The 15,304-nt window shown below is 38.3% G+C and overlaps 1 protein-coding gene across 2 annotated transcripts in view; it reads right to left on the reverse strand.

Annotated features, from left to right (window-relative positions):
* The window catches only part of mtss1lb (MTSS I-BAR domain containing 2b), a 174,227-nt gene extending 159,163 nt beyond the window's left edge, over window positions 1-15,064 (reverse strand). For both annotated transcript variants that reach the window (XM_056462010.1, XM_056462009.1), the window contains exon 1: window positions 14,517-15,064. In XM_056462010.1, the coding sequence (XP_056317985.1) occupies window positions 14,517-14,600 (84 nt within the window). In that variant the 5' untranslated portion in view covers window positions 14,601-15,064. The remainder of the gene's footprint in view (window positions 1-14,516) is intronic.
* Between the last annotated feature and the right edge of the window lie 240 nt (window positions 15,065-15,304).

Here is a 15,304-nt window from a genome sequence, read left to right on the forward strand (position 1 = left end):
TCACTTTTCACCTCTTTTCGTGTTCAAACCAAACTAAGATCGGAGCAGTTTATTCATATGGCAGTTTTTTACGTCCATCATACATGTTAAGAGATCAAGTTTATCTGCTTGAAAAGGGAATATATCTTGACATATCCACAAAGATGTGACTTAGTATAGTGTAAAGTCATGTGCTTTTATTGTTGCATTTAACTAAATGTAAATCCCTTCATCAGGCAGCGCTGCACCAACATGAGTGGACCAAAGCACATTAAACGAAAGGTATTAAAAAAAGAAAATAGAAAACGTATACATATTTTTGTATATATTAGACAAACATCTTAAATTAGGCTTTGCAGTCTCCGTGTTCAGTCCATTACTTCCACTTTATCGGTTCAGCTGAGGGAACAGAACCAACCCCGTGACTTCAGACACAATGATGTTCCAAGATGGCAGCGCCCTAGTTTTAAAAACTATAGTAAAACATGCCCTTTTCTTCAAAATGGTTACATTAATCGAGTTTGTTTAATATATTTTCATTAAAGTGAAAATCAATTTACTAAATAATGTAAACTTGACTGAGTGCTTCACTTCCACTTTAAGCTTTGAATGTTTGTTATAATATGCTATGAAGTTATCACCCTAAAATATGAATTTTTTTGTAGTACTAGACTACCTAGACCGTTCCCAAAGGTGCACACCTCATTTTGTCCTGTAAGCGAGAGAGCAAATGTTGTTTTGAAAGCTGGAAAAACATGTCTGAAGTAAAGTTTTTGCTATCAGCAATGCTACCGTAGGCAAGATAGCCATAAAAAATTCAAAAGGCAAGTGAAAAAGTTGTCAGTTCTTCATTTTTGGATAACCTATGCATTAAAACACTGTTTATGGAGTTAAATGGTTTCTCAAAATTAAAAGATATTCCTAAACAAGTGACTATGTCTAACACTTTTCCTAAACAAACTATCGTTGGAAAATCCCCAAGTTTCAATTACAATGGCAGAAAAGCAGTAAATTGCTATCAGAGATTGCATGTTTCATAATTTATGAGCAAAGACATTTACTTATTTAAAATACAAACAAGTTATCACACTTGACTGCTTTTTCAGCTAAATAGATACATAATAATATTACTTTTTTTTCCTCAGCCCTATAACTAATGAAGGGTGTGTGGCAGAAGCTCTGAGACCTTGATACGTTCTTGATAAGACAATCTGTCACCTCCTCCACCTCTCCATGGGCAGATAAAGGGATGAATGGGGGAATGGAGGAATGCACAGATTTGGAGAACAGACATCAAGGGGCGACTGGAAGCCGTGAAACGTGATTGGCTGTTCTGCTTCCGCTGGGCTCCTTTGAAGCGGCACTGATTGGCTTTGTGCCTTTGTGGGCAGAGAACAGAAACTGCCAGTGTGCTCAAAGCTGTCAAACCCTCAAAACAGTAAGCACAAGTCTCTGGTGCGAACCAATGAACGAACGAGTGAATGAATGAGTGAATGAATGAATGAATGAATGATCGAATGAATGATGGAGGCAAATCCTCTCTATTTCTGACATTTACCACAGCAGCCTGCAGCCATGGCCTGATGAATAATGGAAATCACTTAGCATTAGCGCTTTGCAAGCTCTCCTTTTCTTTCCCAATTTTTTTCGATCTCTCGTTCTCATTCATTCTCTAATATAAATGTGTCTTCCCTTGAACAGCTCATTTTCATTTCCTCTTTCCTTCCATTTGGAAACAAGAATCTCTCTCTAATGTGCAACCATCTGCAGTTTCCATTCTTTTCTGTTTCCTGATAATAACATAACATAAGAATGTGAGCTATAGGTACAAACAGAAACTGATTTAAGCGTATACTTTACCCAACCAAGCTGACTCAAATCTGTTCGTATTCTTTTATTACATTCAATAAGGGTACTTAGTCTGATTGAAAGCTCTATGACAGACACCACTCAGAGAGACTGTATGTTGTACATGCTAATGCTGCATGTCAATTTAAAGGAAGGGAGGTTACTGTGATTGACTACCACTCAGAGAAATGGCGCACCTTTAATGACAGGTTTGTCATCGAGTTAAATGAGCAGGTGCCCTTGTGTTCAACAATATCTGTACTGATCTGACTACAGCTTCAAACAAAGCGGAGAAAAGGCTAATAAACATGATGATCCTCTTGTAGGAGAATGCCATGAAGATAAAATCAGTTAGCTAATATATCTTTATTATGGAAAAGAGTAAAGGCCCGGTGAGATCACACAAATTTGTCATGACTTCGGCACGATTTCCTTGACGTAGGGTGTTGTGGGAATTCGTAAACGACAAATGGGCATCATGACACAAAATTCAATCATTTCTACTTGTGTAATGTGGCATAGTTCACAACAACCGAAGCTACGTCTGTGACGATTCACGACACCATCGCAGAAAATCTAGCATGTTTAATTTTTTTCTCGTTCTTCACGATGAGTTCTATCACGTGGGTGACACTGTGCAATATAACACATCATTTTTCAGTTATATCAGCGGGTGCTGCCATTAATGCGCCGGTCAGGTAATCAAAAAATAGGCTGCATATTTACTTATGCATGGGTCACGGGTGGATAAGATCAATCAACGGTTATGCAAATTTGAATTCCCTTTCCTAAAATGTTAAGTTGTTTTAAGTGATTTTATCTGACAGACTGGCACAAATATGTAAACATCTCTATTCTCACATGTTTCCTTCCAACAGAGTTCGTTCTTTCAAGGTAATCTGGGAACATGTTCATTGCTGCTAATACATTGCAAAAGCATTTCCTACTTATTCAAATTTGTCATTAACAGTGAACACAGTTTAATTTAGGCTTCTCTAAAACTCTGAACAAACCAACAAACCATTTAACAAACCAACACAATCTCAGGGCAGTTCGTGTTTTGGCACTGAAGTATATAGCGGACTTGTTTTGAAGCGCAACACCTCAAATGTTATTCGTTATTCTTGTTTATGTAGTAGATACCTGACCAACAAAAACATTAAAAACAAGATACAAATTATACCAAACTCAATTTGTTTCAAAAAGATATTTTTCCAAGAAAAAAGTCCACTACTCAACTATACGGGTGGATGATTTGTTTCAATCTGTGGAAAATAAGGATTTAATGAATGCTTCACTGTAGTTGTAATATCACAAACCTCTGTCATATATTTGCTAATTTTGATATGTCATTATTTAAAGATAATGTCTTGAGCATCTGATTTTAGAATGAAAACGATCCACGTCCACACTGGCGTTTCATCTAGCATTTCTGAACAGCCCTCCCTCCACACTACTGCTGAAAATGCACATCACGTGACAACACACGCACACACAAACACAGCTTATGCGCACGTCTGAGCTCCAGCAGTCAGTCACAGGCTCACAGTATCTTTCGCTTTCTGTACTTAGTAACTTTAGCGAAAACCTCAGATACTGGAGTTTCATTGCTGTTGGTTGTGCACCTTTTTACCAACTAAGTTTATCGACGCCATTATAACGACACTGATCACTCTGCCTATTCATGCCAGAGTCTCACGGAAAAACTGATTGACAGGTGGTAACTTGTGTGTAACTTATCTTTATTTATTTATGATTTGGTTATGGATAAAACAAAAACCATGCGGGTCAGGTAGTTGAAACAGTACAAATAATTAATTCGTTATGAAGTAATTAATTATTCATAAATAATTAAATCACTGCCTCCTACGACGACGATGCCATCGTCCATCGCGATGTTTCACATTAGACATAGTACGATTCCAAATTGGTCGACATCACCCAACCCTATTCATTCATTCATTCATTTTCTTTTCAGCTTTGTAAGTATCTTTATTAATCCAGGGTCACCACAGCGGAATGAAGCACCAACTTATCCAGTATATGTTTTACGCAGCGGATGCCCTTCCAGCTGCAACCCATGTCTTTTGACTGTGGGGGAAACCAGAGCACCGTGAGGAAACCCAAGCGAACATGGGGAAAACATGCAAACTCCACACAGAAACGCCAACTGACCCAGCCGAGGTTTAAACAAGTGACCTTCTTGCTGTGAGGCAAACGTGCTATCTATTTGTTGGTAAGGAAAAAACACAGCTTATTGTTATTATCAAATCAAAGCAAGTTATTAAAATGGGAAATATGAATTTTGCTTTTTTTCTACCCACTAAATAAACTATAAATAAAAATAAAAAGAACTATTTTAAATTCAACCATTACAATTATTACATTCACCCACTTCAAAAATCCAACAAAACGTAAATAGTAATGGAGTAATATTGCAAATATTATTGCAATTTTAAAATTTCATGTTTTAATAAATTTCACATTTAAATTTCATGGACCTTCAGAAATCATTAAAGGTGCCATGAAATTAAAAGATGCTAGTCTCAGTATTGTTAGTTTATAAGATATCTATACAGTAGATGCTACTGTGCACCAAAACAGTGAAAAAACCAATATAGACATGTGACACTTTCAGTTTATCAATTCCGCCTAAATAGATCTGCGGTTTTATTCACATGACCTCATACTTTCAGTTTCTCATCAAATCATGACCAATCCAATGCTCTCTAGCATCTGACATGCCCCGCCTCCTTCAAGATACACATTTGAAGCCCTTGGACTCAACCACTCTCACTGGCAGAGCTGTCAGAAAAACTAAATGCTATTGGCTGCGTTTTTACATTTTTTTAGGGGGAGTGTCCACGCCCTCTCTTCATATTTCGGTTGAAATTACGTCAAACATCGAACAAAAATGCACATTTTAAAGCACTTCAAGAGACCTTTAAAACAAGTCAGTGATCAGATGTTTTCAGTTATCATCAGTGTTCAATTAATGAGAAGGGTTTTCAATTACAGATTTTTGATAATTATAATAATTGCTGAATATAATTGTCAACAAAAATATAAAACAACAACATATTTTATTCAAGATTTATGTTAAGAATGTCAAAAACTAACACTGTGGAACTCTTATTTTAAAACACCCCTTTCATCGCTATTTAAACGCATTTCTCATGTTAAAACCAGATCTCAAGAGGAAGCGGTCTCGATGTGCCTCTCCGGTCCTTTAATTGCTGCTGCATTTAAACCTCTCTGTTAACACCCCTGATCCTTATCCATTAGTCTGTGCCATGTGTGAAAGATGGGGCTTTAAAATCAAATGCAGTTTGAGTTGATACATATTCAGCTGCAGGATCAGCACAGCTTATATGGCAACCCAGATGGGGCTCAAACCCGCAATCCTCAGCTCTAAAATCTGACGCCCTACCAAGAGGCCACCGGGCTCACGTGACAGCATGCTAAGTATTTCTAACAGCAATGACCCCCGCTTTTAACCTGAGCGGGGAAATGTTCATTTGAAACATATCCCAGTGCTTATAATCATCACTCTTTGGGAGATTTTCCTCATGTCAGCAGACATAAGAGATGAGAAGAGTTTGACGGGCCAAACAAAGACACACTGAGAATTCCTGGATCACGGCCAAGAAAACTCCTCCATCCAAAACAAGTGGATTCATCTTTAACGAGCCTAACAAGAAGCTTTGGTGAAAACACATGCTCATTTAGATGCCGCAAACCTGCTCCCAAATTAAGAGATAACTAGATAATTGATGAATGGACATCACTTAAGCGGTCACAAACGCTGCTTTCCCAAAGGCCCATTCACAGTAAGAACGCTTACTTGAACTGTATCGGTAACTACACTGTACAAATGGCTGTAATTTCAACGGTAGAAAACTTTACAAATGTAAAGCTAAGTGAAAAATGTGCAACCTGGTTAGCAGTAAGTTTCCTTAATATATACAGTGAATAACCAGCCCATTCGAATGTCATCACTTGATTTAATGGCCGCTATCAGTGGTTATCAGCTGATAGATATGAACCAGTAGGGGCTTTCTGCACCTACTGGTAGGCTCAGAAGACTGTTATCATCAATCCACATGGTTAATCAGCTATAGAATAGCTATTTATTAAATTTCCCATTAATTGTATTTTATTAACAACCCTAAACCCAACCGTCACAGTAATGTAAATACAGATCTGGATCTTGAGTCTTCTCCATTAGTATAGCTGATTAACCTTGAGAATTATTTATAATATGTATTAAATTTCCCATTAATTGTATTTTATTAACGTCTAACCCAACCGCAACCCTAAAAATGTTGATGGATGAAAACAGCGTTTTGAGCCTACCAGTAGGCGCAGAAGGCCCCTACTGGCCCATATCTATCAGCTGATAACCACTGATCACACTCATTCAATCGAGTGATAACATTTGAAGTGGGTGGAATAACTGTAAATGGACTTTTCCAGAATTCCCTGCATTGCCTTTGACATTACTATGGTTGTTTTCTTTTTTCAGCGATGTACATTTGAGTTTTATGCAATAATGCTACTATCTAATATCTGGATAGTCATCTCATTTTTATAAAAACATTATTGCATTATTTACATTGTATGTCTGTTACCATGATGGTGTTTAATAGTGCCTTCTTAGTATGCTGCTTGTGGGAAAAGGTTGTGATGAGCATTGGTTTATCACCGTTAGAACTTCAAAACATTGGCGTATACCACTATGAATTAATTTACCATACATTTTTAAAGTTTCTTCTTATGGTTTTTACCATATTTTTATTGATAAAATTCTGGCAACCACAACTGCCTACCATAAATTTTACAGCAGTGTAGCATCTACAACAATAAACGTTCATTCATTCATTTTCTTTTTGGAGAAGTCCCTTTATTAATCTGGGCTCGCCACAGCGGAATAAACCACCAGCATATGTTATCCAGCATATGTTTTACACAGTAGATGCCCTCCCAGCTGCATCCCATCACTGAGAAACACCCATTCACTTCCATTCACACACATACACAATATGTAGCCTACCCAATTCACTTGTACCACATGTCTTTGGACTGTGGGGGAAACCAGAGCACCTGGGGAAAACCCAAGCAAACACAGGGAGAACATGCAAACTCCACACAGAAATGACAACTGACCAAGCTGAGGCTCGAACCAGCGACCTTCTTGCTGTGAGGCGAGAGTGCTACCCACTGCGCCACAGTGCTGCCTTAGCAATACATGTACAACTACTAAATATAATAACTAGCATCCATACCAATCACGTTACATTTTACCCATTATAAGGGCAGTTATGTTGTCTGCCATCTTAAATACAGTCTCTTTAAAGTGGTGTGGATTATGATTTGCTGTCAATGATTTTATCAGCTGGGAGAAAAAAAAATGCTTTAAAGGTCATGTTCTACCTGATATTAAGATGCTTTTTTAAACAAAGCTACAGTACTTTTCCACTATTTCCACAGGAAGTCAGAAATAAATTTGGCCATATTGTTTTCGTATAGTGGAGACGCTCACGTGATGTTTTCTTCAAACAGACTCAAAAGACCACCTACTTTGCATCTACTGACCTAATTCTAATGCCTTGTTTCCACTGAGTGGTACGGTACGGTTCAGTTCGATCACCTTTATCAGGCTTGTGTCTCCACTGCCAATGGTACCAATTGTACCCTTTTGGAGGACATATTGTATGAGAAGCTCTTCTTACTAAACAAATGCTTTATATACATAAATACTTATGTATGTTCATTACTAACCTTTCTACGAACAGGATTTGATTATAGCTGCAGGTCAATGATAATGTGAAATAGCCTACATCTGTGATTATATATATAAAATATATATATAATAATAATAACCATAACTTACATTTAGGCCTTATTTGGGTTTATAAACGATATGAAACAAATACAGTCAGTACAAACCTCTCATATTTAATCTTCACCAGCACACCGTCACCTTAGAATTTATAAGGTTCTCTCTGACATTTTTATCAAAATTGAGTTATTGACATATTCTCATTAAATAACAACTTATTTACATTGTGGGATGTTTTTTTTATAAGTTGTTTACATTTTAAGACTTAAAAAAAGTTACACACATACTGTTTGCTATGAGAAATGCAAAAATGCTCTGAAGCTTTGAAGCTCAACATCTCAAAATCATTCAGAACGCAGATAGAACTTTATAATTCATGTGACGACATGTAACGTTAGATAATAATTCTGTCATTTTGAGTTCAAAATAGTCCAAAAGGTGATGATAATAGTTACACATGGCAGTTTGTTCATGTTTTAGGTTGCTGAAAGAATCATTTGCTCCTTTGTTTTTTTCTGGCTTCTCCTTTTTTTTTGCACTTCACCCTCAAGTTTTCCGTTTCTGAAAGGATCAAATGTCAGAAGCACTTCAATAATCACGCACACATTATTATCATCAGCTCAAGAAGTTCCTTATTTCAAATATAGACGCGCGGTGAACGCACACAGGCTCTCTGGACAAAACGAAACCACTTGTGCTTTAGACGGCCTCGTAAAACAAAAACAGGACACACGCAGATTCTGCTCTTCTTCTTGTCTTTGTGGCTATTTAATAAGTTGGCGACAAGGTTTGTTTAAACTTGGGTCGACCATGGCTCATCATTATATGTATATTATAATGGTATAATCTCTCGGCTGTGTATTTAAAAATGGCGCTTCCTTTGTTTTCATTCTCCTGGCTTGTGCATGTGCTAGTGACATTTCTCTATAAAAGAATAGTATTCGGCAGCATGTCTAGCTCTGCGTTTTGGTACCCTGCCTGCTTTTTGAAAGGATACCCAAAAAGTGGTATGGTTCAGTTCGCATTTTGGTACCTTTTGACACCTGTATCACTCATTGGAAACGGGCCATAACACATTAAAAGTCTTGTTGTTAAAAAAAAAACAGTTCACAAATAGCTTTTGATCTGGTGTCTTTGTCAAGTAATAATGTCCAGCATATTTGATATGCAGCACAAGCATCTTGTTTCTTCATTTCTAAATTATTTCTGAAAGCTAATTATGATGCAGAGCCATTTTTGACACTCAATTTGTATTTTGCTTCAAAATCAAACTGATTTTGATATTGAATCAGAATTAACACTCTCAAAAAAATCCCACAGTGCCAGTCCTTGACATTAAGGATGTGAAGGGATGAGAAATATTTCAATAGCATTCAGTGAAAGGAAAAAAAACAATCACAATAGTGAAAATTATATTTCAAGCATCTTTAGTAGGCTAATTCCATAGCATTTTATGTATCTTAAATATATATGCACTTGCAATTCAATTATATTTATATATAAAAAGTAAATCCAGACTTCAGATTCAATCTAAACAAACACCCCCATGACCTCACTACCATTTCCATCCAGACATTCAAAGGATTACTGAAGGCATAGTTGAGGTTCAGTAGCTAGGCAGAATGAGATCTAGAGCAAGTGTGTGAGTCTATATGAGCGTCAGGCCGGTATGCGCAACTCAGTGTGAGGCATGCGAATGTAAACAGCAGTGATATACAACAGGTCCATCTGGCAAACAGACAACTGTGTGCTTGTGTCATCATCACATCTAATGCTGATGGCCCTCTCTCGCTTGCCTTGGGCCCTTTCACCTAAAGAAGAGGGGGGTAAGAATGCGGGTCTAAATATGACAGCCCACCCCTCTCCTCAACCCTTTCCATCTCATTTCTCCATCCCCCTCCCTTCAAATCCGATCATCCTCCCCCCATGATCCAGAGCCGTACTCATAACAACCTTTCTATAACAATGCCCTCGCAAGAGCCAGACACAAAAACACAATGTACAGTTGTGCATTGAAATCAAATGGACATCGATTGTGAAATCAAACTGATGGCGATTTGGAAATCCATCTGAAGTTTGTATTCCCCTGCTGCGTTCTGTTCCACTCAGCTTCACAGTACATTTTTAATAGTTCAAATACTTTTTGATTCTTAAAATAAACATTTTTCCATAGTTATAAGACTTTTTAAAAGAATTTAAGGAACGTTTTTGACTATAAACCCCCGTTTGTGTATCAGAAAGCCTATTATAGGTTCTTGATTAAACCATCAATGGCATTAAAGATCCTTTATTTTTGAACGTGTTTTTTGGCAGGAAACCCAAGCAATCATTCAAGCACAGTTACGCTTTTCTCAAACTTTCCAAACAGCATCTTTGAAATCCGCTGCGTGAAAAAGAGGACTTGAAGAATAGTGAGTTTACACTTGCTGTTTGATTATGTTGGGTCGTTTGGTAAGGGCAAATAAAAAAGGTAGAAAATTGCACATTTAGTCCTGCTTCACTTATCCACACTGTCGTTTTTAAAGGGATAGTTCACATAAAAATTTTCAAGAGTTCCCACTTAGATATACTTGTCGTATAAAGCAGGTTTGGCATGCTGTCCCAGGAGAGAACCCTGAGCTCGGAGTTATTTGAGCCCAGGGCTCCCGCCCGGTCAATAAGCATATCAGGAGATCTGAGATCAGGTAGGTCTCGAGAGCTCCCCCTTTAGAAAAGGGAGGAAAAGGAGGAGATGGGGTGGAAGGGGGGATTCTTCCAAACGAAGATAGAACAGTAGGGAGAAAATTATCCATTTATAGTAAACTAGGATCACTCTGATTGGATTATTACTGATTACAGATGAGTGGCCAGACGTGCTCAATCATATCACGTGCTCCTCTCGAAATTAGTTTATGAAACTTCACTTAATTTTATCATCATTTGTTCACCCTGGACTTTGCGGACCTCTGAGTTTTTTTGATCAGTTGAACAGAAAATAAGATTATGGTTTCTGCTACATTCATTCTTCCATGGCGGGGCGCCACACCAAAACTCATTCCGCCACGGCTACATCACAGCCTTCATTCAAAACTTTTAGTTGTTGCTGTATTTTTTTTTTTTTTGGTAGCGGATTATAATGAGAGATGGGTACCGAAACTCTGTACTTTTTCTGTATCGGTGCTACATTACAAAAGACTGAAGTATCGATAAGCTCTGACATTAACGGTTGACAATTAATCGGTACTGGAGAATTATTGCTGATTAAATATTACTTACAGCATGATTTAACTGAGCTTAATAAACTATGCTTGTTAAGAAATTATAAAAAAACTGCTTATTTTTACATTGCAAGATGCTCCAAAACTGTATTAAAAACACAGTTAAGTCCCAAAACACTGTTAACTCTTTATGTGGATGTGTTAATGAAAAATCATAAACATTATCTCATTTAACTGCATTTTGCAACTCAAAGAAGGTATTTTTTCAAATGCAGGGAGCACAATAAACCAAGGAAGATCACGACTTCTGCCAGAAAAGGCAAACATGTTGATTTTCCTCCAGAAGAATGGTTAAAAACTGAGAGTCAGTTTCCTTCAAACCATCGTAAATTCTTTTACAGGAAAAAAAATGATTGATTTGTTTTACACTTACTGGTTTCGTTTTATTTATATTAAAACGTAATAATAAAATAAAGTGTTGTTAATTCTGTTTAATTTTTCCTTAAATAAAACACTACAAAAAGTACCAATAAGAGAACCATTAAAGTACCGAACTGATAAGTGATATCGATAACAGTAGTAATCTCGTTAAAACCTTAACGATACCCATCACTGTTATAATTGCAACAAAACATATTAAAATGTAAGGGAATTATAACTGAGCGAACTTTTTTGTAATCGTAAGAGTGCTGTGTGTTATTTGTTTACCCCTTTATGGTTGCATGCTGACTGACTGACAGGGCTGTGCGATGCGTGAGGCCAGCAAACATGACGTAGCTTTTAGTTATGATGAACACAGTTTCCATAAGAGCTGTGTGATTAATCGAAATCGAATCGCGATTTTAAACATTACGTTTAGCTATATGCAAGAGACTGTGATATGAAATGCACAGGTATATTATTTAACTTCCCCCACCCAGAGCAAATGCAAGACTGCTGTCATACTCGCCAACTGAGTGAGCACACTTTCCTTCTGCCCAATCAAAATTGTGCAACCGAACTATGCGGAACATCCATAATAAAAAACAAACAAACAGGAAATCGCGAACGAGAGGGATGATGGTGTCTGCCGCTTCAGAAGCATTAATAGACCAATTCATATCAAAGAAAAACAGCACGTCGATAATATGGGAATATCTTGGTTTCAAAGTCACAGACACCAAATAATACCAGGTCATTTGTAAGAGCTGTCACAGAATTGTTGTCACAGCTCGAGGAAATACAACAACCAGCACCTAAAAAAGCACCACAGGCGGCTATATGGGGAATGTCTTGCTAAAAAGTCAATTAAAAGTATTGGCAGTGACTCAATCTAGTAACAAGCAAAGTACAATTTCAGAGATGTTTGCTAATATAATCTGATATCTTTTCAGTCACTGCATTAGCAGTAAGAAGCTACGAAAGAGAATACTGAGCTGAAGCTTGACTACAAAATTAAATCGCAAATCAAATCAAAATCGCAATATCTTTCAAAGTAATCGCAAATAGATATTTTCCCCAAATCGCAAAGCCATAGTTTTTATAATTATATTTTATTATATTATATATATCGCAGAGAAAAAAATATTGCAATGTCAAATTGTTCAAATGTCGTGCAGCCCTAGTGCCACTACTCATCTCAATGTCGGCTTTGGCTTCACATGAGATGTGAATATTTCATAATATTTCATGCTATTGGGCAAAAATAGCTAGCTGAACATTAAAAAATGCTGACAAATAAAACCAATAGAATATTGCACTAAAGCTAATATAATCTCTAGAAATAGCCTTAATGGTTTGCACTCATTTTGTGCTGTAAACATATCTGAAAGTTTATTTATATGTTTCACATAAGGTATCTTCGTGCTAATCTTGCTGAAGCAGAACTAGCCACCATCTGTGAAGTGATGTCAAACTGAATGTCTCACTGAAGTCCTCGATCTGCCCTGAGAGATCACAGGTCAAATGTCCAACTGAGAAGAGTTCTAGATGTTATTTCTAAATGAGAAATATAAAATCTCCCAATTCTGTGTTGTCTGGTATACAGCATTAGTCCGCATGAAGGTTTGGCTGACACTTATTCAAATTAAGAGCACTAATAGAGCAATCACAGCAGATTTGGTTTTACAAACCACACCTGCCAAGTCTGAACAATCCCTTATTCCAGTAGTGTTGAGATCTCAGGGAACAAAGAAGATCCAGCTGACATTTTGGTGATGAGACACACATGACAACTGAGCTGGCATAGCCACAGGCTGCATACAACCCATAAAGACAAGCAAAGGCAGAAGCAGAACGAAGACAGTGGAAGATTTTAATACCCAAAAACAGTAACTTATTTTATTGTGGTCATTATTAAGTAAAAACACCTACACTTCTTTGAGCATCCATCATTGAATATAACTTTAACAACTCTTTAGTCATCCACTGCTTTTTGCCATTTCAATATAGCAACATCAGAGGATGTCGAAGGCAATCTGCACTGCATCCACGCGCCAACAGGGTCCAATCACAAAGCGAGCATGAGCGAGACCAGGAACAGCATCAGCATCAGAATCAACCTTAAAGGTGAAGCCTGAAACTGTCTTGCAGGCTGAGCTCATTCACAGCTAAACTGTGCCAGACATCAAAATCAAGAACTCAGAGGCAACATCATCGACCCCATGTGTGCCAATGCCGCTGTCTGCTCAATATCCTTCAACAGACATGCATGTTGGCATGATAGCTGACCCATATTTAACAGCCCCCCATTTAACAGCAAGAGACCATGAGCATGTTGGAGAAATAAGAGTTAAATTATGAATGAGAAGAGAAATTCTTTGACCAGAGCACAGAGCAGATGCAGAAGAGCTCAGGTCTGTCAGAAAACCACTTTTTTTTGTCAGTGCAATGAAACACTGATCTTGACAAGAAAGCTTCTCACGAAAATTGTCATGTTTGGGTTTCACAAGCTGGTTAGTTCATCAGAACAACACATTTGTATTCAAATGCGTCTGGGAACCCGGTTAACTCATCCAGAACGAATGTGCGTCTTCTTCTCGATGCGGTTAAAATATGAAACCAGACAGAAGATCGATACAGGGTTTTCACGTGAGCGCGGCCGCTCTTTTACGCTCATACACCCAATGATATGACCGAGCGCTGCAATCCATCAGGCAGACGCAACACACCTCACCGTGTGTGACACGGAATGGCGCGCGACCGCATCTGCTTAATCAGCAGCAGTTCAGTCAGTTTCCTATTGTGTGAGTGAACCCCCCTCCATATCCTCTATACATGCACAACATTCCCGTGTGGATACAGTGTATTCAGCCGCACTGGCATTAAAGCGAACCGTATCGAGTTGAATATGCGACATGCCTTCAGCTATATTTTAATGTACCCCATAACATTTAGAGGCATGCATGCATGAATTCATCTATCTATCTATCTATCTATCTATCTATCTATCTATCTATCTATCTATCTATCTATCTATCTATCTTCTGCATGCCACATATAGCAATTTCCCCTGTCATTCGGTCTAACACACATACTCGATTGTATATTGCATTGTGGTTATTTGCTTAAAGTCACTTTAGCGATATAACGGGTTTAGGTATTTCAGCATCTGCATGCTGGTCACGCTCGGGAAGAATCTACTGTTTAAAGCGTCGTGTCAAACCTCTCACCTTCATATCATTGACAATCGCCTGGAATAATCCACCGAGCGCCCCGCACTCCTTCTCCACCGACTCCACGTTGATATTATCCATCCTCAGCGAACAGAGCAAACAAAATCCTTGCGTTAAAATTACTTCCACAATATCCCGACCGACGAGACGCGTCTCGAGAGCTAAAAGCAGGAGTGTTTGTGGGTGAGATCGAGATTTGGGCTGTCTTCGGCTGTCGGTTTGAGGCAGATGATGGGGAGAGACGAGAGAGAGGTGGGTTACTCGCTCTCTCTCTCCTCGGCTCCGGATCTACTCTCCGCGGTTGGAGGAGGTGAGGCTCGTGGATGTACCCGCAGTGCTCACGGTCATCTTCGGAATGAAGCTGAATGGATGTGAGAAGGCGGAGAGTGAGTGTGGAGCGGTGTGTCGGTGCGCCTGCACCCGCCCGGCTGAGACTGACTGCTGACTGACTGAAGTGAGCAGCGGCGCGAGAGGCCAGAACTCAGTAACTCGATCCATGCGCAGCGCATTGGGTAGTACAGTTTCTCCTGTCACATGGAGGCCGGAGGGAGGAGAGATGGCACACAAACACACAGACCCGAAAGACTGTACAGTCTCAATCAGAAAGTCGGATATAGATTTATGATTTATTGATTATGTTGAATTATTTAATGAATAAATCTTATTCGATATAGGTTATTAGACGTATTTCCCCTCTCTCTCTTTCTCTCCGCAAAAGTAATAACGGAAACAATTCTGAATCTATTGATTTCGAAATATTTTACTGCAGACTCACTAATTTGCCA

The sequence above is a fragment of the Danio aesculapii genome, chromosome 7 (genome assembly GCF_903798145.1).
Source record: "Danio aesculapii chromosome 7, fDanAes4.1, whole genome shotgun sequence".
Lineage (NCBI taxonomy): Eukaryota > Metazoa > Chordata > Actinopteri > Cypriniformes > Danionidae > Danio > Danio aesculapii.